The 23,084-nt window shown below is 43.3% G+C and overlaps 1 protein-coding gene across 1 annotated transcript; it reads right to left on the bottom strand.

The window, feature by feature from the left end:
* Nucleotides 1–3,314: 3,314 nt before the first annotated feature.
* Nucleotides 3,315–22,625, bottom strand: LOC142747793 (pikachurin-like). Its single transcript, XM_075854997.1, has 11 exons — nucleotides 22,486–22,625; nucleotides 22,282–22,407; nucleotides 15,976–16,219; nucleotides 15,322–15,433; nucleotides 14,232–14,348; nucleotides 13,451–13,631; nucleotides 10,653–10,731; nucleotides 8,918–9,061; nucleotides 7,218–7,301; nucleotides 6,697–6,800; nucleotides 3,315–6,098 (listed from the first exon to the last, which is right to left on the bottom strand). Exons 1-11 carry the CDS (start codon nucleotides 22,529–22,531, stop codon nucleotides 5,944–5,946), a joined length of 1,392 nt encoding a protein of 463 aa, XP_075711112.1. The 5' UTR covers nucleotides 22,532–22,625; the 3' UTR covers nucleotides 3,315–5,943.
* Between the last annotated feature and the right edge of the window lie 459 nt (nucleotides 22,626–23,084).

The raw sequence follows: 23,084 nt of genomic DNA, 5'->3' as shown, positions 1-23,084 counted from the left end.
CTGAGACAGCGGCGGCCGTGATGGATGGGAGACCGAGAACGAAGCAACCGAGAGAAGAACCAACGGGACGGACACCAAGTAAGTTAAAAATCATTCTACGATCGCTAGTTTCTTTTTTTTTTTGTGGGGACTGGAGCGGGAAATGTTTTGAAAAGTACCCTATTGCTGCCTATAGGTCCTCGTTAACCCCCCCCCCTCCCTATTGATTATCTGGAGCTGTGCTCAAGTAGGCACCACAGTACAACATAGTTTTGCCCCAGCACAGCTCGGCAGTCAGTGCAGACCGAGTCGCTTGTAATTAGCAGCAGTTCCTCCCTATACAGTAAGACCCTGGTCACACACCGTTGTATACAGTCAGAAAAAATCTGCCTCAGAATTCCAAAAGGAACATTGAACGGGTCATTGTGGTTTTTGTACCGACTCGTAGAATAAAGTTAATTTTACTGTACGGTAAACGGTGAAAAGAGAGAATGCAAAAAAACAATGGCAGAATAGCGGTCTTGTTTTTTTTTCTAAACATTTATAACAGCTACCGAAAAAAATTATAGTTACCAGAATAGTACAATTGAAAAATACAACTCATCTCGCAAAAAAGAAACCCTCCTACAGCTACATAGACGGAAAAATAAATAGTTATCACAAATATATGTGACGATTACAAAAAATATATAAATTGCTTGGTCCTTAAGGGGTTAAGAAATGAATCGGCACAGAACGTTGGACCTACATAGGTGAATTTCCACCCTTGAATTTTATTTTATTTATGTGTAGCCTTCTTTATAGCTGGAGTATAAGCACCCAATATTCCGTAAATCCGGGACTCTGTGTGTATTGTTAGTTCGGTTGGATTTTAACAAATTTTATGTATAAACGTTGTGCACAGATAATTAGTTGGAGGTCACATGTACAAGACTTCAATATTTTATTAAGATGTAAAACAAACATAAATTTTACAAGAAAATTACAAAAGTGTCAGAAGGAAATGGACAAACCGCAAGACACGAAATACATATTTATGTTACAAACACATGGAAACTGTGCAAGGAGTAAAACATCTGAAGTTCTACGTTACGTCGGGTGAGGAGCTGAGGAGAACTGTATGTAGATCTATAAAAATATACAAGTACAAAAAGCCTATGTCCGATCTACAAAATGGTAATCAACCACAATACTAAATAGGTCGGTCATATCGTAAACCCATGTTTACAGCAGTATTTGGATGTTAAAGGAGTTCATCACCTTTGATGTAGTTTTACAAAAATCTGATTACTAAGGCAGGATGATGTGGAAAGTATGGCCGCACCGCCTCGTCTCCACTCTGCCCTCAGTTCAGGCTAACGCAGCCCAATTCTGGTAATAAAAACTACAACCCAATACTCGGACCCCCCCCCCCCGGCTTCATGTGAACTGATCAAAGATGATCATAGGGTTCTATAACGATTTAAGTGTTAGATCTAGAGGTTGCGGCTGTATAACAGCAATGTCAAACCGGACAAAAGCTGATGTAATCTGAGACCAACTAACAACTCGATCACAGCAACAACAATCTGTTCCTAACAACCAATCTGTCTCAAATTAATTGGGTTTAGCTGACGACCGGCAGTGGTCAGGCCTTAATATCCCTCAACTTGAAGCTCCTGGGTCCCACCTACCATGTGCTATTTATAATACTGGTGTTTCCTTATGAGGCAGAGGAGACATTGGCCTCCCCCATACACCAGGACTTAGGTGCGGCTGCTACCGCTGCACTCCATGCAGCTATCCACCTGCTATTCCCAATCTGGGTCTGCATTATTAATCAGATTTTTTTTTTAAACAAGTGAAGAGGTTAATTTGCAATGTAAAACCATCTCATAAATCGGGCTTTGGTAAAGAGCACTTAAAACCGAAATTTTTTTATTTTTTTTTAGCCTTTTTATCGAACTCTGTTAACCTACCGTCGATATAATTAATCAACTTCCATGTGAAATTTTCAGGTGCACTCGAGATGTCTACAAATAGGAATTCTATTCAATAAACGGCATCTAATAAGTTTGTGGTTTCCAGCATCTCTGGAAAAAGTTCTATTTCTGGATGTGTCTCCTGCAGTTAAATCCTAAGCAGGTGCATCTGTACTTTCCTAGGATTGTAACCTGGAAATCGGGGTGGTAGTAGTAGAAGCCCTTAAAGGAACACTAGACCTAAAAATGAATGATGAGAGTAAACAGGTGATAGTTGCACCCACCACAGTGCTTGTCAGCCTGCCATGTTTTCTGTGGGATCATGAAACAAACAGTCTTGTAGAAAAAATGCTTTCATTTCCTCCTGATCGCTTCCATTTTTGGCTGACGGACTGCTGAGGGGTGGGGCTAACTTTCCTGGTCTCCAATAGCAGACAGAGCAGTGGGGGAGAGTCCTGCTGCATCCAATGAGGAGGGGGAAATGGCTAATATCCTCGCAACACATAGCAGAATTTGTTCTATATTTTTCACAGTTTTGAAGGAGGACTTGCTAGGATTTTATTTATTAAAGAGGCTCTGTCACCAGATTCTGAAACCCCTATCTCCTATTGCATGTGATCGGTGCTGCAATGTAGATAACAGTAAAGTTTTTTGTTGTTTTTTTAAAACGTTCATTTTTGGCCAAGTTATGAGCAATTTTATATATATGCAAATGATTGAAATGGACAACTGGGCGTTTTTTTTTCGTTATGTCCAACTGGGCGTGTATTGTGTTTTTTAACTGGGCGTGTTTACGTGTATGACGCTGACCAATCAGTGACCAGTCAGCATCATACACTCCTCTCCATTGATTTACACAGCAGCGATGTGCAGCCACATACACAGAGATTAACGTTAATCAAGTGTCCTGACAATGAATACACATGACCTCCAGCCTGGACGTCATGTGTATTCAGAATCCTGACACTTCTGAATCTTTTCTGTGAGATTTGCAGCAAGGGAAACGAAATCTCGCGAGATTTCGTTTGCCGTGCTAGAAATCTCAAATAAAAGATTCAGAAGTGTCCTGATAATGAATACACATGACGTCCAGGCTGGATGGTCATGTGTATTCATTATCAGGACACTTGATTAACGTTAATCTCTGTTTATGTGGCTGCACCCCCAGTTAAAAACACAATACACGCCCAGTTGGACATAACGAAAAAAAACGCCCAGTTGTCCATTTCAAACCTCATTTGCATATATATAAAATTGCTCATAACTTGGCCAAAAATGAACGTTTTAAAAAAAACAAAAAAAAAACGTTGCTGTTCTCTACATTGCAGCGCCGATCACATGCAATAGGAGACAGGGATTTCAGAATCTGGTGACAGAGCCTCTTTAAATTTACTTTTTTGTTATTTGGAGTTCTTTTAAGATGCAAAATAGTCTTAAAATGAAAAAGGACTCCACCTTCAAAGTTAGTTTGTTGAAACTACAAGCATTGGATATGTCTCCCACACAAAAAAAATCTAAATAATACTACCATAAGCTCTTTCCTGGTGATCTGTAGCAGTGATGGGGATCATGAAGAAATCTCTGGTGGTCTAGGAATGTTAAAGGGTTAATGAAGACATGAATGGTGGTCTGAGGTAGAGAAGGAGTTAATGTAGAGATTCCCTGTGGCCTAGGGATCTAGAGGTTAATTGTACCCTTCCTGGTGGTCTCGCGTAGAGAATAGTCTAGTAATATCCCTGGTGGTTCTGAGATGAAATACCGGGGCCTGGCACGTGTATATTATAGAGGGGGTCCTCTACTTGGGATCCTACTCAAACAGCCAGAGTGGAGAGTCTCTAACAAAGAGCAGCACTCCTTCTGGTGTTACATGGACAGCCATACGTTTAATTTCAGGGGAATTTTATGACTAGTCGCAACTTCTGCTGTTTCAGGACCCTGTAGTCTTCAGTTTAAAAATAGGTAGTTCCTTGGGCATTTTTTATTGATGGACTATCCATTAGATAGGCCATCAATATGAGATCGGTGGCATCCTTGCTGATCAGCTGATTAATGTGGCCGCAGAATTCTTCGCCGCAGCCGTCTTCCAGTTTACTTCTGTAGTGGCTGTGCCTGGGTTCTAGTTGCTGCAATTCCGGGCACAGCCACTACAAACGTCTACGGCGCTGTACCCGGTAAACAGTTGCCGTGGCCCCTTTAGTGCTACGATCTCTTCAGTCATCTGATCGGCAGGCGTGTTGGGAGTCAGACCCCCACTGATCTGATATTGATGGCCTATCTTAGGGATAGGCCATCAATAAAAAAATGGCCGGAGAACCCTTTTAATAACATTATGATAGCTCTATAATAAGCAATAGTACTTTTGACACTTACAGGTTATATGAGGGTACTGCACTCTGCAAATTTGACAAAAACTAAATGGTCAAATTTTCCATTACAGAGCTGTATTTGCTGTTTATGCAGGTTGAAATGTGGAGTCAGTTGTCTATATTGTCTCTATATTAAGAAATGTGCCTATTGGCAAAAGGCCTGAGTAGCAAATTGTCCATGTTCTCTATTCATCTCTATTGCTGCAACGTAGTAATCATACTGTGACAATGAATATCAAGAGCACAATGCCTTTCCTTTGGTCGTATATTGGAATGTATACAAATATTATTGAGTAACCTTCCATTTTTAATTATGGCAAAAAATAAGATGTGGCCTTTTTGGAAAGAGACGTGGCTTCGAATGATCTCGGTGTCCCCAAAGTGGTCTTAAGTTGGGACTGTTCAAATCTCCAGAATAGAACCAAAATATTGCAGAAAAGACAGTCCTCTTAAATTAACTAAACGAGGGAGGATGAATGAGAAAACCAAATGCATAGAAGTCCCATTAAAAGGAGAAAATATCAAATTGTTGCATGCATATGGTCATCATAAACTGACCCCTTTTCATTAGAAAATAAACAATCACAGGGCTTCCTGCGATTGGAACCTCCAGTGATCATCCAGTAATCTGTGAGGGAACCCGGTAGCACATGTTCAGTTCTCCTGCACCGCCCCCACAGGGGAAATGAAGCATTCCTGCACCACCCCCACAGGGGAAATTAAGCATTACACAGTGGTTATTCAGATCAGTGGGCTGTCCTTGTATTGTAAGGACGTGCTGAGTCCTCCAGAATGAGAGAGATGCTCTTTGTAGCTGTTCTTTATATAATTGATGGAGTTCAGGAATCAGAGACCTTCTTCTATCATAATAGGGTATTTGAAAAAGTGTTGTTTTTTTTTAACTACCCTATTTTAAAGCCTATTTCTATCTGCAACACATTGTCCCTCTGAAGCCACCCTCATTACACAGATACCATATAACTTACAATTTGTTTTTCGTTCCTGCGCTTTCCAGACTTTACCCTAATTTCTCTAGCAGTCTTTGGGTGAGAGGGACCTAAAACAAGTCCATGTATCATGGAGAGGAAGTCAATTGTATAGCAGATAGGATTACCTATAACCACTAATTTAATGTCTCAATGTCCTCCTCATGGGGGGAATTTAGAAAGGAAGTAACTGTAGGGTCTGCGCGCTAAGCAAACGTAACTCATGAACCGTGCAGACTTCCCTAAGAAGGAACTCAGAAAAAGAGGAAAACATATGTATACAATACTATGTATGTGCAGTCCGGCTTTATACCCACGTCCTCGGAAAATAAATAGCTGCTAACAACAATAGGGAGGACAAAAGTATTAATAAGACCGTGCGGTTTCTCATCGACCGTTTTTGGGATGGCTGTGCGAAAAAGGCACGCATATCTCACGCTGGTCATAGAGGAGTCTGCTCTCCATAGCACTGGAAACTCCAGAAAACATATGCAGCTCGTCTTTTATAAAAGGAAACATCTGTTAGAAGATTATTTTTGGTTCTAGTTTTCTTGGAACATACTTGGAATGACAAGGATTGCAGATTGTCCTCAGAGTGCAAAGTCTTCGTTTGTTCCATCAGCATAAAAACATAACGTCAGATCTTCGTTACTATTTAATGCCACAAGTATTAATGTTTTTCCCATCCGTTGCGTCTTCAACCAGTGACACGTGATAGTCTGTAGACAGAGTGAAGTGAGAGATACAACCTATAAGGCCTCCCATATACTGCCGGTTGGTGTGTAAGGCGATCTCCTTCATCCCACCTGGAAGCCAGAAACAAAAAGGGTTCATCCAATGCATTTTACTGGTTGCTTTTTTTCCTCTGGAAAGTAGGAATGGATCTTTTAGAAGATGGAAAAACATTTCATTGGGACACTTAACCCTTTTCACCTTTCTAAGTTTAAAATATTATTTGTAAACCAGACTTCTACCTATAAGTTCCAAAGGAAGACTCGTTTTTTTGTGAAGTTTTTCTCTAAAAAAAATCTGTATGAATGTATATAGAAGACATGGTGGTTTTCTGTCAAAAAACATCGTCTATGTAGCGTACATATGTTCATTAACTTAAAAGGGTATTCCCATCTAAGACACTTATGGCATAGCCAAATGACATGCAATAAATGTCTGATAGATATGGATCCCACTTCTGGAAGCCTTATCTATCTGGAGAACATGGATCCCTGGACCTCTGTTCCAACAGGCAGGACAGGGGTCGAGTAACCCGTTCAAAGATCTGTGCTTCGCAGACATTTTTGCCATATCCTATGCCATAAATGTCTGTGATAGGAAAAAACCTGTTGGTAACGAACATTTGTACGTTACGTAGACATTTTAGGGACCCGCACTGATTGGGTCACTTACCAACATAAAGATCTCCGTTAATGTTCAGCTGCCGCATTAAAGCTGGAGATTTTCCCGTTTTGGCACCATAATCATCCACAGTCACTTTTCCAGACTGACCATCACTGGAACAGAAAATTAATGTATTTTCATGTGATATATAAAAAAAAAAAAGAATAAAATTAATATTATATAACATTTGCACCAATGTTATCATAAGGGAATTTTGTGGGTCAACATTACCATCCACATCAATAAACATATATATACCCACACACTCATAACTGCCAATATTAAAGGTGTGATGTGATATTGATATAGATGGTGATTTAAATTTAATGTCATTATGACGGCTGAAGAATCACTAGAGAACAGGAAGTGTTGTCATAGGGACACGTAATACTGATAATTCACATAGAGTAAAATATAAAAAAATTTTTTTTTATATACAACACCAACAAAAAAGACAATTACTTTTACGCTTACATTTTGTACATTTTTCTCCGACAAACAATTTAGATCTGTAAGATTTTATTTTTTACCGTACAGCCTTGATGCGGTGCCACCTGCCATCATTAAACGTTCCGTTGACCATTATAGAAACCATTCCACTTCCTAAATTATAACTATGGAGAGAAGGAAGCATCGGGAAAGTTAAACATACTGAGCTATCGCAACGTACAATGAAAAAAGTAAAATTACAAATTAAACTCTGCTACATGTTTATATCAGAAGGGGTTTTCTGGAGTTTTGCAATGATAGTCTATCCTTCGAATATGTGTTAATACAGTCTAATGGCGTCTATCTCATGAGACAGAAGCCCTTGTAGGGGTATCTAATGCTCATATTTGGGGTATGCTAGGGGCAAAAACTATACATACCCCCTGAACTATAAAAGGCTTTTTAAAAGGGAGTTTCCAAATTTGTTGGTGCCCATAACGGAGATGACAAAATGCCCCCCATTATAGTTACTTTGCCCAAAGGTCCCTCTGCCACATAAAAAGACAGTAGTATTCTAAATGGTACATGGTAGGTGGGGACCCTGGTGCAGATTTTGCATTGGGGCCCAGGATCTACAAGTTAATCCTTTTGGTCCAAAATTCTGTTCTGATTAATTTCTTAATATAGTCTAATAGGAGTCGGAGCGCATTTTTTTTTTTTTGTTACGGAGCTCCAAATCCTCTGCATAGCAATAGAGTTACATAAAATAACTAATATTTGCCTGCAACTACCACTGGAGGGAGCTCACTACATTCGGCTTTATACAGCTATGATTAGGGAGCTCCCCCCTAGTGGTGGCTGCAGGCAGAAATAATTTTAAGGCGCTTCTTCAAAATGTTTACAATAAAACTATAGTTCACTATAAAAGTTATGATTTACATGTACCAAGATGGTAATTTAAAGGTGACAACTAATATGGCTACACTCTATGTTGTCCCTTTTGCAAAAATGGCTACCACAACAAAACAGATAAATGCCAACATCTCTATGAATAAAAAAAACATAACAAATTTTGACTATTGCTCCAATTTCGAATAGATAATATATGGCAATTTTTGAAGTTTTGCGTGGAAATCCACTTTAAAGGAGTTCTCCTCTCTGAATTTAGCCTTACAAATAAGGATTGTCCAGATGGGCGTTGCGCATCTCGGACATGAAAAACTGGCGTTTTTCACGTCCGAGGTGCATCCGTCACAGACTAGAATCTATGAAGGGATGCGTGAAAAAATAGAACATGTCCTATTTTCTCACGGACCCATCACACGCTCTGTTGAAACAACGGCCGTGTGAACGGCCTCATTGAATTATATAGGTCCGTGTGACGGCCATTGTTTCAACGGCCGTCACGCGGACGTATTACATGTTCGTCTGAATAATGCCTTAGAAGGATCCCTTGACAATAAACAGATCACAAAGTGTCCTCCTGCTGGGACCCCAAGCAATCAGCTGTAATCTGTAGGGAAACCTGGCAGTAAGTGTTCAATTTCCCTGCAGCGCCACCACAGGGGAAATTAAGTATTACACAGGGAGAAATAAATTAATTCCGAATTTCCTACGTTATATACTAATGGGGTTTCTAAACTGGACAAAACCTTGAAGTGCTTTTGCTTGCAATGTAATTTGAGTCCATTACAGCAAAGTGATTGCACTATAAACATATATATTTTTTTCAAATGCATAAACTTAGCAGTGTAATAAGGGCTATATACCATTTACTACCATAGCGTTATCACCAATTTACCTAAAAACAAGGGTTCCATCTTGAAGGCCCAATGAGATAAAGTCACTGTTTGGCCGCATAGGACTATCCCCCCTCCACATGAGCAGCCCATCCTTCACTGTGGTCTTAAATCTCATGAATATGTTTGTTCGAGATCCTGAAACTCTGAAAAACATCAAGAAAAAGTCTAAAAATGCTGGCCATTGCTTCTGACATCATTCATTAATGCATCACTTATCGGGTCAAGGATAGGCAATAAGGGTTGGGAAATGAGAAAGAAGGGTAATGCAGGTTGGCCACTTTTGTTGTGTCCAAAAAATGTGGGCAACCACCATCGGCTCCTTGGGGCCACCAAGGAAATTATTCTGGGGACCACCCTCCATCTATACAGAACGTCCCCTATTAATCACATCATAATCTTTGTTGTTTTCATTGTACACACAGGACAGATCATCTATAAGATCTAATAGGTTATTTGTGATCATCCCATAAGAAATAGACCCTAGTGTTAAGTGATCGCTCCAAAGCCACCTCCAAATGTGGTTGTTTTCTGCTGGACCTTCAGGGCTTATCAGGGGATCCTCAAGTGTGTCAGTCCAACCCTGTTGCCAATGGTCTACATGTTTTCAAGTAAGATGGTGCTCAGCATCAACATTATTGGATTATCAATAATTAGAAGCTGCTGAACCAGCAGGACCATGATATTTACTGTCCGTCTACGGTATTGAGAGCTGCTGGACTAAGTGGGACTACAAACTCACAGTCAGTCAATTTCAGGCTAAATAATGATCTTCTTGGACCCTCAGAGGTTTGAATATTCAATTTTGGATTTATACCTTACTAAGGACTGCATGGTAGACTTGAATTTCTGTCCAGATGACCACCTACCAGTATATGTGGCTACATGTACAGAACTGATCAGCTGGCCCATACATTGCAGCTGTGTTTTACATAAGCCTATGTTAAATCCCTTCCACTCAGTATACAGGAAGCATGAATAGATCATGCAGCTTCAGGATAAAACATGCAAGACAAGAGGGAAAATGTGCCGGAACAAGATGGTTATATGCCGTCTATGTAACGAGGGGGAGACTTTGGAGAGATCTTGTAGCAGTAAATAGAGATAAAAGCCAATCATTTTGTTTTTTAAGTGCAAATTTCTGTGTTGATTAATTTATTAACATCTCTTTTTATATGTATACAGAGCTCCAAATACCCTGTTTAGACATAGACTTAAATGATAAAATTCCAGTTGCCTGCAGTCACCACTAGAGGGAGCTTACTGCATACAGATTTATAAAGATCCTGTTGTGCTCAATAATACATCTGTGTGCAAGAAGCTCCTAAGCTCCCTCTAGTGGTGATACAAGAATGCTATCGTGTGATTTTACATCTATGCGGTGCATTTGGAGCTCTGTATCATAAAAACAGAGCTCCAATCAATATAAATATATATTACAGAAGTAATAAAAGCAGAATTTTAAATTAAATATGAAATTATATTTTGAAGTTGGAAGTGCACTTTAAAAGGGTTAGACTACATAATCCTATGGACAGGTGATCATACCTCCATCTGTATTGTACCCAACCAGAGGAAGAGCTGGGCTTTCATTCATCTGGGGAGAATATTGAGTTCCCTGTATCTAGCCTGTGTACCCTAGCCAAGGCAAAGTGGCTTGCTCGTCCCACCCCTTGGCAATCAGCACCCAGAGAACATGCCCTAGCGATACCCTTGCACCCATTTATATCCACTCACCTTTTAAGAATCTCCCTATTGTCATAAATGAGATAACTTCGTCCAATAAACTGTGGAATTTCAATGGCCTCTGTAACGACTAAGAACAGTTCGTTTTGTTACATTTAAAGATAGAAATTTTACGGTGGAGCTTCACTTTAAAGAGTAGTATTGCTTTGCACCCTGCATAATCTACGCCCCGTATCAAATAAATTATAGGAAATAGAAGCAGAAGTCCCCAAAATAGGGACCAACCCAAATCATTGTCCGTGATGGTCTACAACACTGGTCTCCCACCTGTGGCTCTCCAGCTATTGCAAAACTACCACTCCCAACATGCAGAGTCTCGTAGTGCTTCACAAATAATTCCCAAAGTCTACCGTATGCATCCAGTATTTCCTGTCAGCTCTAAGTGTGCATGCAACTATATAGATCTCAAGCCCTTAACCCTTTCATTGATGTGTAAATTTTCGCACTTTTGACATACACAAATAAAACTTAAATTGTAAAATAAAAAAAAAAATCATATTATACCCCTATATTTTATGAAAGGAGACACCTAAATGCCTCCCAGCACATTACTGTGCGCCTTCATGCAATTTTACCTTTGTGTGCCTTCATGTAATTTTGCATCAAAGCATAACATTGCATAAAAAAGGCATAAAAAGTCATGTTTGTGGCTAAAAATCTGACCCAAGCAGAGCCTGAGACTCCCAATACCTCCTAAATATAAAAGTTCAGGATGTGCGGAGTTCATACATGTCACTTATGCCTATGTCCACATGCACATATCATCACATAGTCACACAGAACTGAAGAGACCAAAAATCTCTGCGTTTCCAGATTCCGGCAAATGTCCTGATTAGGGTCAAGGGGTGATTACATGTGTAACTGCTCAACTTTTTACCCCAAAAAAGGTACTTCTTCATAAGGACAACCCCTTTTTATACAGAAACTTGACCGGCGATCAGCTGTGATCAATGAGGAAAGATAGGTCTGAATAGACATGGCCGACTATGTAATACATGGACAGCCGTGTCCACCAGGGTTGTGGCTGCTCTTAGAGAGACTCTGTTCTGGTGCATGGAGGGGGGTCTCATAGTGGTGGACCCCCTCTGATGTCCTTATGACCTAATAAAACATATTGAAAGGGGTTGTCTTCCCGAGACAACCCCTTTAACAGATGGTTAACGGTAATACAATGCTCTTATACTACTTACTATTAATGCAGTAATTCCCACACTCTGCAACCAGTCAGCAAAAAAACAGAACATCGACAGTCAGAGAAGAAGGAGTAGAAGAAGATCTAGTGTCTACACATATACCAGCAGCATGACAAAAACTCATTTAAAGGGGTTTTCCAAAATGTTACCCTCCAGAGGGTCACGGACTGTATTAATAACTACCACGCATGTGACTTTTTGGTCCTGAATGGAACGTTGTGAGATCCTCGTTGGCCAAAAATTCCCATCTGTTCTATTATACAATAAACGCTCTACAATGTTTATTAAAATTAAAGTGGGGATGGTGCCACTGACCACCACGTGTGAATGTGCAAGGACCATGTACCACCAGGGTCTCTACTCTGCAAGTTGACCATAGACAGTGTTGGTGGCATTTGATAACAATTCTATGTCTATGGGTCATCAAAAAGGCTGGATCTGCCCAAAAAAATCTAATGGAGGCTTTGTATACATGAGACCACCAGAACTGCTCGGTAAATATCCCCACAGGGTAATTGCGCCAGGCCACGGGTGTTATCAGTCATATGGTTGTGTTTCCTATTAGATATTATCTGTATCGTCTGTACTCTATTATCTAGAATGGCGGCACATCATGTGCAAATGGGCCCAGATCTGGCTTTTTTCCCCAGCAGGGGTCGAACATAGTGCATAAGGAGCTCCATAATGAAAATGGGGTCCCTGCCGGGACTTGTTCATTCCGTCTTGTTCATATCATGTTTTTAAACTACGTCCCGAATGTGTCCATAGGCCCTCGTTCACCCGCCACATGCCAACAGTGTGTTTTTTTGGCATACGCCAGCCCGGTATGTATCAACATACCTTTTTATTCGCTGTATAGAATTACGTAGTAGACTCCGAAAACATATGCAGAGCCTACAGTCAACACCTTTGCAGCGACATATGCCAGGAAATACTCCCAACGTTCACCTACGACAGGTGGCTTGAACTTCTCTGTTACTCTCTTGCTTGGTCACTGTGATTGTGGCGATAAGGAGATCTATGCATATTTACAATGCCCTGGTCATGTGATGTACACACAGGTGCTGGGATCGTTACATGATCATATGATGGACACACAGGTGCAAGGCTCATTACATGATCATGTGATGGACACACAGGTGCACGGCTCATTACATGATCATGTGATGGACACACAGGTGCAAGGCTCGTTACATGGTCATGTGATGGACACACAGGTTCACGGCTCGTTACATGGTCATGTGATGAACAGACAGGTGCACGACTAGTTACAAGACAAAGCTCTGATACACATACTGTAATAACTTTAACGAGCCGTGCACCTGTGTGTCCATCACATGACCAGAATAGATTATTATCTCCTGGAAGTAAATAACAGCAAGCAGAGATCTTGAAAGCCACGAGGAATAGATACAGAAAGTATATGGGAAAATGTTATAACTTTGTATTATATAAAGAAAAAATTTAATTTGCTGAAATCAGACAACCCCTTTATGCTAAATCTCTGCTGAGAAAGCGTTATAATAATTAAATGATGATAATGCTAAATTGGATTATTAAACTTCATGCAAACACTGCTTGCAGCAATAGTTTTACCTTTCTGACAGTTCTTGCCATCGAAGCCTAGGGGGCAGTCACATTCATAGCTGTCGTGTTTGGGTCTACAGCTCCCTCTATTGGCACATGGCATACTGGCACAGGGATGGAGAGTGTTGGCAATGTTCACCCCAGAGCTCAGACCACGCACAAGGTTAATGATCCTGTCATTGAGTATTAACTGTGTGCAAAGAAAATCAGAAAAGCGTGTTAGAAAAGGTGTGAATGGCTTCATGGGAATTATTATACTACACAGGACTGCAGGTAAATCTACTACATTATCAACTGGGTTCAATAGCGCCAACCCATATGCAAGGGTTGTGCCTGGTATTGCGGCTCTGTTCAATTGAAGTAAATGAAGCTGAGCTGCAATATCATGCACAACCTGTGGACAGGTGGAGTGCTGTTTTTGTAAAAAGGCCGCCATGCTTTTCTAATCCAGTACCACCCCTTTAAATCAGGCAGGTATAATGACACACAAATAATGTAGTTTTCTTCAATTCACACAACTTTTGAGTAGCATGATAAAATTCTGGCTACCTGCAGGCACCACTAGAGGGAGCTCACTGCATAAGAATTTAGACAGCTCCCATAAAACTCTATAGTAAATCCATAGGCAGTAAGCTCCCCCTTGTGGTGGCAGAAATAATGTTATAATTTAACTCCGTTTAGGCTCCGCTTCAAGGTACTAGGAAATTCTCGTAAGTGCATCCCTTCCCTCTTTGGTAGGGGAAAACCTGGGAAGTCCTGATCCCTTATAGGTCAGTTGCAAAGTACTCACTTTCTGGATACTTCCACTAAAAGGACGTAAGACTCCGGAGTTTTTCTTGACCATATCATAATCAGGAACTCCGCCGATATAGATGTTGGGGTTACACTTGATCTGTGTGAATCCGCCCTGAAATTTAAAATAACTGATATTACAATATTTCTATTAGGATAGCAGAACTTTTGTCAGTATGTAACAAAATGTACATTCTGTAGCCAGGCTGATTATGTGAAGGATAACAGCTGCAGAAAGTGTGTTGGTCTTGTGGGAGGCAGTGACCTGTCCCACTAATGTGATTATGTTAGTGTAGACTGGGCCACATATGAAAGGAGCAGAGTCATGAGAAGGGGTGAGACAGAATATCATGTAGCCAACTGGATCATTGCATTGATGACAGCAGCAGGAGTAGAGGAGTGTACTGATCTTGTTGGAGTCAGTGACCTGTCTACACATATGATTATATTTAGAGGAGAGGGCTGTATGTGACAAGGATAGTATCATAAAGTGGGTTGGAATACAGCACTTTTTAGCCAATCAAACCGTTGGAACACTGACAGCAGAAGAGGAGGGTGCTGATTTTGTAGGGGACAGTGACCTGTCTACTCATAATTACACTAGTGTGGATAGGGCTGCCATGATGGGACAGTGCCTTGATTTGGACCAGAATGAAACACCCTCATGAGCAAACGCTAGCTTTATAAAGGAGGTTTCCAAGCACATTGGTGCCTATGAAGGAGTCATTAAACATCAGCCTTCTCCCCATTATACTCATTGTCTAGATGTTTTGGAACCCTAGCATTACACAGACAACCCATTGATATGAATAGACACTGTGTAATGCTTAATTTCTCCTGTGGTGGCGCTGCTGGGAAATTGAACACTTACTACCAGATTTCACCACAGATTACATCTGATCGCTGGGGATCCCAGCAGGGGGACAATTTGTGATCATCTTATTTTCAAGAGGCCGTTCTAAAAAGTAGGGATTGTCCAAAGTGGAGAACCCCTTTAAGTGAAGAAGGAAATGAAGGCATAGATGTTTTATCCCCATAGGATGTTACTTTTCCAGAGATCTCTACATTGTTTGGTAAGGCGCACAAACCTCAGACATTCCTTCAACTTGCTTTTGGTTGTCCACCTGTAAGAGGCCATTCTTAGCTGTTCGAGAGACTCGTACTTCATGCCACTGGCCAAGGCTTACAGTCTTTTCGCTTCTGATTTAAAAGGACAGTAAAAAGAAAGTTAATCTACAAAATGTTGGTTAACAAATTTCCCAACTATTATATATGTCATCTATTTGACTAAAATAAATATTGTACTGCCCCCCCCACCACCCACATTTAAGTCTGATCTGTATACAGCTCCTTTTTACCTGAATAGGAGCAGTATACAAATCTCTAGCGGCAGCAGCCGGCAGCCAAGATATGTAACAGTATGTGTGTCTGTGAACAGGATAATGGTGCTCTAAAATAAAGAGACAAAGCCCTGTAGACTGAATTAACAATATCTTCAGATTGCCTAGCAACCACTTGACTTCCTGTCTGAGTGACCACCAGTTCCCTACATGCAGTACAATGGAGGTCACAGAAAGTTCTATCTGATATACAGCAGACTTTTACTTCCATGCTACACAGGATTGTTTTAGGTCTATCTCACGAGATGTGTATTTGCTAAAGGGAGGATTGTGGGAGACTTTTTATTTACTAAAGAAAAAAATTTAAATATACAAAAACAATTGAAAAGCTCATAAACTCACCTTATCACTGCTGTTCCTGAGCCGCAGTCAAACCTGAAAACCACGTAGCCGCTGACCGTGGAGATGGATATAAAGTCTCTGCTGTCATTGTCGTAGCTGTAGAGGATGGTTCCGTCTTCAGCATCCGGGCGGAACGTCATGTCCAACTCCATAAATGAGAGGTAATGGTGCGGTTCGAACGGCCATCTTGTCACGGCATAAGAACGAGCAGATTCATTGAACTGGGGAATAGCCAGGATGAAAGCTGCAATGGAGAGACAAAAAATGAGATTTAAAATAAAGTCAATCAATTTAAAGGGGTTGTCCAGGACTAAAAAAAAAAACATGGCTGCTTTCTTCGACAAACAGCACCGCATCTGTCTATGGGTTGTGTCTGGTATTGCAGCTGCAATACCACACACAACCTGTAGACTGGCGTGGCACTGTGCAGCCATTGTGTTTAGCTCACAGAGCATTGCCTGCTAGACTAGGTATGTAGGGGTTTGTTGTTCTTATTCATTGACAGCAAACACATATCTTAAAAACACAAGTAAAGAAGTCAGACATGTAAACTCTAGACGGGTCTACTGCTTGTTGGGATTTATTTTCCCTATTGGGAAGCTGAAGGGGGATCAAGAATAAACACACAATCCATCATCAGGACCATAATGAGGAGCAAATACAGTCACGTGGAAGGGAATGGAGAGGGTTAACGGAATAGGGTCTGAGAACATTAAGAAATAATGTGGCAGAAGAAAGAAGGAAAGTGAGTGCAGAGGACAAGCTTCTTATACTCTCCTCCAAACCAAATATCAGCTCATTCAGTTATTACAACGGTTCATTCCTCCGCTAAACATTCTCGTTAGGGGCATACTCGGCAAATACTGGGTACATATGACCCCTACATCACACCCCAAAATGAATACAGACCTCAGACCCTCTAAATACAGACCCCCTAAACTAATACAGACAACAGAACAGACCCCTAAACTAATAGAAACCCCAGACCCCTAAACTAATACAGACCCCAGACCATAGCCCCTAAATTAATACAGACCACAGACCAGACCCCCTAAACGAATGCAGACTCCAGCCCTTAACTAGTACAGGAGGCAGACCAAACCCCCCAAACTTATTACAGACCCCAGACCAGACCCCTAAATACGGATCCCAGAAAATACCCCATAAACAAGACCCCAGACCAGACCCCTAAACTAATACACACCCCAGACCAGATGCCCTAAACTAATACAGACTCCAGACCAGACCCCCTAAACTAATACAGACCCCAGACCAGACCCCTAAACTAATACAGACCCCAGACCAGACCTTCTAAACTAATAGAAACCCCAGACCAGACCCCTAAACTAATACACACCCCAGACCAGACCCCCTAAACTAATACAGACCCCAGACCAGACCCCTAAACTAATACAGACCCCAGACCCCTAAACTAATACAGACCCCAGACCAGACCCCTAAACTAATACAGACCCCAGACCATACCCCCTAAATTAATACAGATCACAGACCAGACCCACTAAACTAATGCAGACTCCAGACCCTTAACTAGTACAGGAGGCAGACCAGACCCCCCAAACTTATTACAGATCCCAGACCAGACCCCTAAATACGGATCCCAGAAAATACCCCATAAACAAGACCCCAGACCAGACCCCTAAACTAATACACACCCCAGACCAGACGCCCTAAACTAATACAGACTCCAGACCAGACCCCCTAAACTAATACAGACTCCAGACCAGACCCCCTAAACTAATACAGACCCCAGACCAGACCTTCTAAACTAATAGAAACCCCAGACCAGACCCCTAAACTAATACACACCCCAGACCAGATCCCCTAAACTAATAGACCCCAGACCAGACCCCTAAACTAATACAGACCCCTAAACTAATACAGACCCCAGACCCCTAAACTAATACAGACCTCAGACCAGACCCCTAAACTAATACAGACCCCAGACCATACCCCCTAAATTAATACAGATCACAGACCAGACCCACTAAACTAATGCAGACTCCAGACCCTTAACCAGTACAGGAGGCAGACCAGACCCCCCAAACTTATTACAGACCCCAGACCAGACCCCTAAATACGGATCCCAGAAAATACCCCATAAACAAGACCCCAGACCAGACCCCTAAACTAATACACACCCCAGACCAGACGCCCTAAACTAATACAGACTCCAGACCAGACCCCCTAAACTAATACAGACCCCAGACCAGACCCCTAAACTAATACAGACCCCAGACCAGACCTTCTAAGCTAATAGAAACCCCAGACCAGACCCCTAAACTAATACACACCCCAGACCAGACCCCCTAAACTAATAGACCCCAGACCCCTAAACTAATACAGACCCCATAACTAATACAGACCCCAGACCCCTAAACTAATACAGACCCCAGACCAGACCCCTAAACTAATACAGACCCCAGACCAGACCTTCTAAGCTAATACAGACCCCAGACCAGACCTTCTAAGCTAATACAGATCACAGACCAGACCCACTAAACTAATGCAGACTCCAGACCCTTAACTAGTACAGGAGGCAGACCAGACCCCCCAAACTTATTACAGACCCTCTAAACTAATACAGACCCCAGACCAGACCCCTAAATACGGATCCCAGAAAAGACCCCATAAACAAGACCCGCTAAACAAATACAGACCCCAGATCCCCTAATTTATTACAGACCCCAGACCCCTAAACTAATACAGACCACAGACCAGACCCCTAAACAAATATAGACCCCCAAACCAGACCCCCTAAACTAATACAGACCACAGATCCCCTAATTAATTACAAATCCTAGACCCAAACTTATACCAAACCCTATCAATAGAGGCCCCCCAAAATAAGAGGATTACCCAAAGTAGACAACCCCTTGAAGGGTTTGGAGGGAGGGATGTTTGGCTAAAAAGAGGTGAACAGTCCATATAGAGGATGTAGAGAATACATCATTATCAGGCCGAGCGGCAGCAGTTACATAGTGCATGAGATAGTTTCCATTGCTGGGACGCTGTTCACACAGGTCCAAATAAAGTGTATGTAATAATGTATGGATTCTTTTATGAGGTCTACAGTGACACCTAGTGGTAGGACATCGCCTTACATCCTTTTTTACACAATTGCTGATTTTTCTTTTTCTTCTGTAACTAGATGATTGCATGTTATCTAGTGTAGCAGAGCTGTGTCAGTAATAATATTTTCTCATAGAAAACATTGCAAGACGCTGAACTCAATAAACAATCACTGTTATCCTTGCCAGGACGTAGCTATAGGGCAGGGGTCTCAAACTCGGCCGGGTAAGTGGGCCGCATATAGAAAAAATGGGAAGTTGACGGGCCGCATTACTTTCAAATTTGATACAATACAAAATTATTGTTAATCAATAAGTTATTTGAACTACAATAACTCTATATTACTAGAATAATAATACTACATTACTATAATAATAGCGCTAGGTTTAAAATTTGAGATATTTCTCCAGGTGCTTATTTCAACAATCCAGTTTTCCAGTTTAAGTGTCGCTAAATGCAGTCCGGCAGCTCAGTTAGCAGCGTTTGGCAGACACACATGTCAAGATTGGGCAGCCCCTTTTTAGATAGTGCCACACTGCCCTCTGTGGATGCTGCCACATTGCCCTCTGTGGATGCTGCCGCAGTGCCCTCTGTGGATGCTGCCACAGAGTCCTCTGTAGATTCTGCCACAGTGCCCTCTGTAGATAATGCCACAGTACCCTCTGTAGATAATGCAACACACCCCTAGATAATGTCACAGTGCCCTCTGTAGATAATGCCACAGTGCCCTCTGTAGATAATGCAACACACCCCTAGATAATGTCACAGTGCCCTCTGTAGATAATGCCACAGTGCCCTCTGTAGATAATGCAACACACCCCTAGATAATGCCACAGTGCCCTCTGTAGATAATGCAACACACCCCTAGATAATGCCACAGTGCCCTCTGTAGATAATGCAACACACCCCTAGATAATGCCACAGTGCCCTCTGTAGATAATGCCACAGTGCCCTCTGTAGATAATGCAACACACCCCTAGATAATGCCACAGTGCCCTCTGTAGATAATGCCACAGTGCCCTCTGTAAATAATGCAACACACCCCTAGATAATGCCACAGTGCCCTCTGTAGATAATGCCACAGTGCCCTCTGTAGTTAATGCAACACACCCCCAGATAATGCCACAGTGCCCTCTGTAGATGCTGCCACAGTGCCCTCTGTAGATAATACAACATACCCCTAGATAATGACACATGGCCCTCTGTAGATGCTGCCACCGTGCCCTCTGTAGATACTGCCACTGTGCCCTCCGCAGATGCTGCCACAGTGCCCTCCATAGATGCTGCCACAGTGCCCTCCGCAGATGCTGCCACAGTGCCCTCCGTGGATGCTGCCACCGTGCCCTCCGTGGATGCTGCCACAGTGCCCTCCGTAGATACTGCCACGGTGCCCTCTGTAGATGTTGCCACGGTGCTCTCTGTAGATGCTGCCACGGTGCCCTCTGTAGATAATGCCACGGTGCCCTCTGTAGATAATACCACGGTGCCCTCTGTAGATAATACCACGGTGCCCTGTGTAGATGCTGCCACAGTGCCCTCCGTAGATGCTGCCACAGTGCCCTACGCAGATGCTGCCACAGTGCCCTACGCAGATGCTGCCACAGTGCCCTACGCAGATGCTGCCAGTGCTCTCAGCAGATGCTGCCACCGTGATTTCAGGGGCTTGCCCAGAGCTAGAGTCCCGGAACAGAGCCACTTATAGCACTCTGCCTGGGATTCCAGCTCTGCTCCTGACATCACTGTCCATATATGGACAGAGATGTCAGGGGCAACCCCAGAGCTGGAGTCCCGGGCAGAGCGCTAGTAGGCTCTTCCTGGGACTCCAGCTGTGCTCCTGACATCACTGGGACTTCTGCTCTGAGGAAGCCCCTGACATTATTGTCCATGTATGGGCAGCGATGTCAGAGGCTTCCCCAGAGTCACAGAGCAGAGCCTATACTAGCGCTCTGCCCGGGACTCCGCCTCTGGGGAAGCCCGAGACATTGTGGAATTCCCTGACATCGGTGTCCATGTTTGGACACACAGAGTCCTGGAGCAGAGCCGATACTAGCGCTCTGCCCGGGTCTCCGCTCTGGGGAAGACCCTGACACACTGTCCACATATGGACAGTGATGTCAGGGAATTCTACAGAGTTCCGGAGCAGAGCATATACTAGTGCTCTGCCCGGGACTCCGCTCTGGGGAAGACCCTGACACACTGTCCATATATGGACAGCAATGTCAGGGAATTCCACAGAGTCCCGGAGCAGAGCCTATACTAGCGCCCTGCACTGGACTCTGGATCTGGGGAAGCCCCAGACATCGTGTGTCCAAACATGGACACCGATGTCGGGGAATTCCACAGAGTCCTGGAGCAGAGCCGATACTAGCGCTCTGCCCGTGTCTCCGCTCTGGGGAAGACCCTGACACACTGTCCATATATGGACAGAAATGTCAGGGAATTCCACAGAGTCCTGGAGTAGAGTCTATGCTAGCGCTCTGCACGGGACTCCGGCTCTGGGGAAGCCCCAGACATCGCTGTTCATATGTGGACAGCGATGTCAAGGAATTCCAGAGTCTCGGAGCAGAGCGGGCCGCGTTCTTGAGACCCCTGCTATAGGGGGTACAGAGGTAGCAATTTCACCCGGCTCCTGGTGCCTGTGGGGGCCCAAAGCCCCTCTACCACACAAGTATTATAAATGACACATGGTAGATGGGAGCCCTATTATAGATTTTTCATTGGGGCACAGGAGCTTAAAGTTAAAGAGTGTTTCTGCCCCATCGCTCAAGCGATCTGTGGGGGTCTCAGCACCCGGACCAGCACCAATCAAAACTTCTGCCAGTTTTTTACGCATCCGATTATTTTGCTGCCTACAGATGACACCATGTGAACATATATTTTTTTTCCTAGAGCACACTGTTTGTAGGACGTCTTATATTTATGATAACCCCCCCCCCCCCCCTCATCCCACCCCAAAATGAATACAGACCCTCTAAAAAAAATACAGAGCCCAGTGTCAGGTCGTTGTTTGCGTCGGCTGACGGGAGTGAAGAGGTCTGCAGGTTTGAGGACACCTGGGAGACTTGCCTGCTCTTCTGGGAGTCCTGGGGGTTCCCCCTTTTTTTGGGAGCCCCCCAGACATTTGGCCAGTATGGTAAAAGTATGAGAAAGATATTTCTTAGCGTTTCCAAACTTTTGCACATTCGTGTATATGAGCCGCAACGTTGACAGTCTCACCTTCCTCACAGTGACGTCCCTGAAATCCAATAGGACAGAGACACATGTAGGAGTCCGCTGACCTGGACGTGCAGGTCCCACCATTAATACAGGATGCCTCATCACAGACCCCGATGCTGCAGTCACCTGTGTACAATGGATGAGCCGGTTATAATCAGTTGGAGAGGCCGATTCCAGATAATGAATGAATATTACAGAACATACCCACATCCGCTCCGCTAAGAGCCTTCCCCAGGGGCCACTGCCTCATGTCAACGTTCCTGCCATTCACTGACAGAGACTGGACGCAGCCTTTAAAGCCCCGATTGGTCCCAGAGGATTTTACCAGCCAGTAGATGCTGGGTGCACCGCCCAGATAGAAGGGGGTCCGGAAGGTGATCTTACTGTACTGACCCTGGTGGAGGGAAGCACAATTTATGTCCTATGATACGATGTGAGACAATATTACTATAGCAGAATATTATAAGAGGGGGCAAGAGGGCATTGCCAACAACCCTGTGCCCAGGGCCGGCCTTAGTTTTGTGGCTAATGGCACAGGGCGCATCACTCCAGCAGGTGGAAGGGGCGCTGCGCTAGCTCCCTTCCACTACTTGTTTCAAAAGCGCCCGGGCCCGGTGACTCTGCAGCTGCCTTTCCGCCCAGGCGCTTCTTCTCTCAGTGGCGTCACTACCGCTGTAGCAGCCTTAGTGGCGACACCGAGCATGAAGGCGCCCGTGCAGCCCGTCGGAATGGGCCCCCCATGGCCGGCGACGTCACTTGCAGCTGCTGCTACAGCGGTAGCTACGCCACATTCAATAGTATCT

The sequence above is a fragment of the Rhinoderma darwinii genome, chromosome 1 (genome assembly GCF_050947455.1).
Source record: "Rhinoderma darwinii isolate aRhiDar2 chromosome 1, aRhiDar2.hap1, whole genome shotgun sequence".
NCBI classification, from domain to species: Eukaryota; Metazoa; Chordata; class Amphibia; order Anura; family Rhinodermatidae; genus Rhinoderma; species Rhinoderma darwinii.
Note: the sequence above shows the minus strand (reverse complement) of the source record. Positions and strands in the feature narration are given on the sequence as shown.

Coding starts and splice junctions, on each gene's coding strand:
- LOC142747793 (XM_075854997.1), bottom strand. CDS start 22,531: ATGAGGCAGTGGCCCCTGGGGAAGGCTCTTAGCGGAGCGGATGTGG. Junction 14,349..15,321: donor AAGTTGAAGGAATGTCTGAG/GTTTGTGCGCCT, acceptor TTTAAATTTCAG/GGCGGATTCACACAGATCAA. Junction 6,099..6,696: donor TAACGGAGATCTTTATGTTG/GTAAGTGACCCA, acceptor TCTGGCTTCCAG/GTGGGATGAAGGAGATCGCC.